The following is a 4,296-nucleotide window of genomic DNA, read 5'->3' on the forward strand; positions in this document are numbered from 1 at the left end:
TTTTCTTGAAGTATCGTTGTCTCTGAATGAATTACAAAGCGAGTTCTTCAGCGATCACTGAACATGCTCAGTGTATTGATCGCTGGAACTGAAAGTACAGAAACACAGAAAATACATCGAAAGGAAAAAGGGATTATCATCAAATCACTGAGAGAGAGGATCAACAGTTCTAATTTGGGTTTAATAGGACTTGGTAAATTGTTTTTATTTAAAAAAAAACTTTGAATTGATATTTTTTAACCATTCAAAGTCAAATACTCAACATTTTTATCAAACAAATACTTTAATAGTGTTTAATATAGGTTGGGGTAAAATGGTCATTTTTGACATTCAAACTATTTATTCAACACAACAACCGAACAACAACTTATCTGTTAGTATATATATAACTATATCAATACAGACAACTATATCCATACAGGGCCTAAAAGAAAACGAACCGAACAACCCCTAATAGCGATAAGGCAATACAAATAGTTATAAGACAATGTCATCTGATTAGGAAAGGATGGCATGTATAATTGGAGGATATCTTGTAATCATCCAATAAAATAGGAGATCTGTTGTGTATAATCTACATATAGATGATGAATATACAAAGGAGGGCAAGGTTTTTCTCCTATTATGGCATCAGAGCCCTTCCCCTCAATGCCCTCTTTCTCCTAATTCTTGATTTCTCCTCACAGATCCTTCATTCTCATTTTATTCTCATCTTGACTACTAAGGCCAACGATAAAGACGATGCATCGCGTTCCAAAAGTAACGATAAAGATGATGCATCGGGTTCCAAACCTTTCTCGTTTCATCCCGTTCTCACATCTGAAATTTCATTCCAACTACTCTCGAGATTGAGAATGTCCAATATGCTTCTTGGGTGGAGCTATTCAAAATACACGCTCGAGATTTTGAAGTGTTGGATCATATCATTCCTCTGAGAGACGAGTCTGCGGATGACACTTTATGGAAGCATCTTGATGCTATCGTTCTCCAATGGATATATGGTACTATATCCACCGATCTTTTGCACACGATCTTGGAACCACAAGCTTCTGCCCAGATTGCTTGGAAACATCTTCTGGCGATATTTCAGGATAATAAGAGTTCCAGAACGGTACATCTCGAACATCAGTTTTCTTGCTCCAAACAGGTTGATTTTCCTAACTTTTTTGCCTACTGCCAACACCTTAATATGTTGGTTGATCAGTTGGCAAACGTTGGGTCTCCGGTGTCAAATCAACTTCTAGTTCTTCAACTTTTGTCAGGATTATCTGAGGCATATGATGGTGTCGCAACCATCATTTATCAGTCCGATCCTTTGCCACCATTCTACAAAGCTCGAAGCATGTTGACGTTGTAAGAAACTCGAAAGGCTTAACAAACGACCCATGCAATAGCCTTCGCAATGACACTTTACACGTCCGCCACACCAATCTGCCAACGACAAAGCTGTTCAAGCCACCGGCCTCTTCTTCGATTCCTCACTTTGACAACCATATTGACAGCTGATCGAATTATCGCGGTCGGGGGAGAGCACGAGGTCGTAAGTAACCATGGTGGCCGGGGGTCATATTCTTCTCGAAATTATCAAGGTTATCGCTAGCAAAATAATCAACCCCAATGGTCTCATATGCTGCAATGGTATCCCATCACAGTGGGCTATACCACCTACCCATACCCCACGATTGCCCGACGCACTTCAGCAAAATGCTCTATCTACCACATCATCGTCTATATGGCATCTCTGTCTTGGCCACCCTGGGCGTATTATTCTCAGCAAATTTCGCATCATTTAATTTCTAAGCTTTGTTATTTTTCATTTAATTTCTAAGCTTTGTTATTTTTCTAGTTGTATTTGCCAATCTTGCCAATTAGATAAGCACAATAAGTTACCATTTTATCCCTCTACTTCATTTTCAATTGCTCCATTTGATTTAATACATAGTGATATTTGGACGTCTCCTGTTATGAATACTTGTGGTTGTTATGAGTACTTGTGGTTATCAATATTATCTCTTGTTTCTTGATGATTTTACAAATTTTGTTTGGATTTTTCCCCTTGCCAAAAAGTCTCATATGTTTCAAATTTTTATGCAATTTCGGGATCATATACGCCAATTCAAAAAAGAAATTAAGGGTTTTCAATGTGATAATGGCCACAAATATGATAATACTTTGTTCCATTAGTTATGCGCTACTAATGGCATCCATTTGCGGTTTTCTTGTCCATACACGTCATCCCAAAATGGAATGGCCGAGAGAAAGTAAGAAACACTAAACAAGATGGCTCGAACTCTTCTTCTTCATGACCATGTTCCACCCGCTTTTTGGCGTCACTCGATTCAAATGGCAACTTACCTACATAATATTGTCCTGAATAAAACACGATCGTTCTATTCTCCTACCCAAATTCTTTACCAAAAACTACTTGCCTACCATCATATACGGGTATTTGGTTGTTTATGTTACCAACACAGACCTTCCAAACAATCCATAAACTCCAACCCCACTTTGTTTCATGCCTTTTTTTTTTGGTTTTCCATCAAACCATCGAGGGTACAAATGTTATGACATCGACAACCGCAAAATGTTAATCTCTCGGCATGTCATGTAACGCTCCAATCCACACATTTCATGTAACATATATTTCATACCAAAGATATACATGATATCATTCCATTCAGGTCCCTTAGTACAAGAATCTAACATGACSAGATACAAGGTCCAAAAATTCAAAATACATTTCTTGTACTAATTAATCAAAACAGATTTTCAAGCAGAAGCGCATAAAGAAACATATTAAACCTTTCCCTTCCCCTTACAGTCCGAACCTCCTGCAACACATAATTTAAATCACAAAACGAGGGTTAGACCGAAAGGTCTAGTGAGATACCCTATTTATGTTATTGCAGGGAGAAAATCACCAAAACCTTTAGGGAAAATATCACTTCATATATATAACAAATATATGAATAAATAGAAACGTAATACCAGATCTTTTCCATTATCAAGCAAAGCGTTATGCTTATTCAATTCTCAAAACTCTGAACCAATCAGGTTCCACATAATGCTACTTTTAAACATTTTCTTTAACCAAACAAGGTTATTTAAAGCTTCAGGCCAAACCTGACATTTTCTCCCCAATAACATCCAAACTGTAATTTCCAATAAGAACCTTGATCCTAAATATTTAAGTCACAAAGAAATAAAGACTCCGGACCATAGTAATCTTAAAGGATATAATAGAATGAGTTATATCGTACAACACACATGCAATTGCCACCCTTATATCCAAAGGTACACCTCTCCTTGATATGCCACCCTTATCCCATGGTACACCTCTCCTTGATATGCCACCCTTATTTCCTCATCAAAACTTTTCATAAAAGAATTCCAAATAGACTGCAGCCATTGGAATTATTATTAATCCAAAATTATTTATTTCAAAACTTCCTTTTTATGATAAAATAACATTTTTCATCAAAAACACAACATTACATCAAATCCGGTCAATCTTGAATTAGCCGGACTTTAAATCCGGTCAATCTTGACTTAGCCGGACTTTAAATCCGGTCACTTATTCGGACAACACAGCCTAAGCTTTGTCCGATTTAATACTTATACAAACTTCAATTTTTGTCCGGATAACAAATCCGGTCAATACTCCGCTCAATACTTAGCCAATTTAAAATAATCCGGCCACCATTTGGTCGTATTCCTACTTCTCAGTGTAAAAATATAATTATTCTTACCAATCATAGCCCAATCAATACTTAACCGGTTTAAGACAATCCGGATAACACATCGATTAACCTTTGTACGATTTAAACTAATCCAGACAATACTTCGTCCAACCTTTGTCCGATTTAAACTAATCCGGACAACACATCTTTCACTCTTTGACCGATTTAAAACCATCCGGTCAAACCTTGTCCGGCTTATATCCGGATAAACACTTAGGGCAAAAAGACTGATTTCTATCAAATTCAAAATAAAATTTATATGAAACCAGTAATAATCTTTATGCAAAAGAGTTTTAGAAACTACTCACCTTAATAGGATTTTAAAACCAAACACTTGAAATCAAATCTTGAATCTTTAGACAAGATATCGATCAACTTCTCCTCTTTTTAAATTGCACAACTTATCAAAAGACCAGAAGAAGAGAATGGAGGCTAAGCCCTCCTTTTATACTTTCCAATTCAGGAAAGTCAGCAAACTTACACCGCCATATGTATGCTTACATACACCAAGTATACATATATATATTTTTATATAAATATACATATTTACACACTT

General features: G+C 36.4%; 1 protein-coding gene across 1 annotated transcript; it reads left to right on the plus strand.

Moving 5' to 3' along the window:
- Positions 1–847: 847 nt before the first annotated feature.
- Positions 848–1,357, plus strand: LOC112504210 (the record flags this gene model as incomplete). Its single annotated transcript, XM_025108147.1, has 2 exons — positions 848–1,111; positions 1,205–1,357. Coding segments are annotated over 2 exons (417 nt in total), but the record flags the coding sequence as incomplete, so codon positions are not given.
- Between the last annotated feature and the right edge of the window lie 2,939 nt (positions 1,358–4,296).

Source organism: Cynara cardunculus, unplaced genomic scaffold (genome assembly GCF_001531365.2).
Source record: "Cynara cardunculus var. scolymus isolate 2C unplaced genomic scaffold, CcrdV1 Un_Scaffold_4905, whole genome shotgun sequence".
In the NCBI taxonomy this organism is placed as follows: Eukaryota; Viridiplantae; Streptophyta; class Magnoliopsida; order Asterales; family Asteraceae; genus Cynara; species Cynara cardunculus.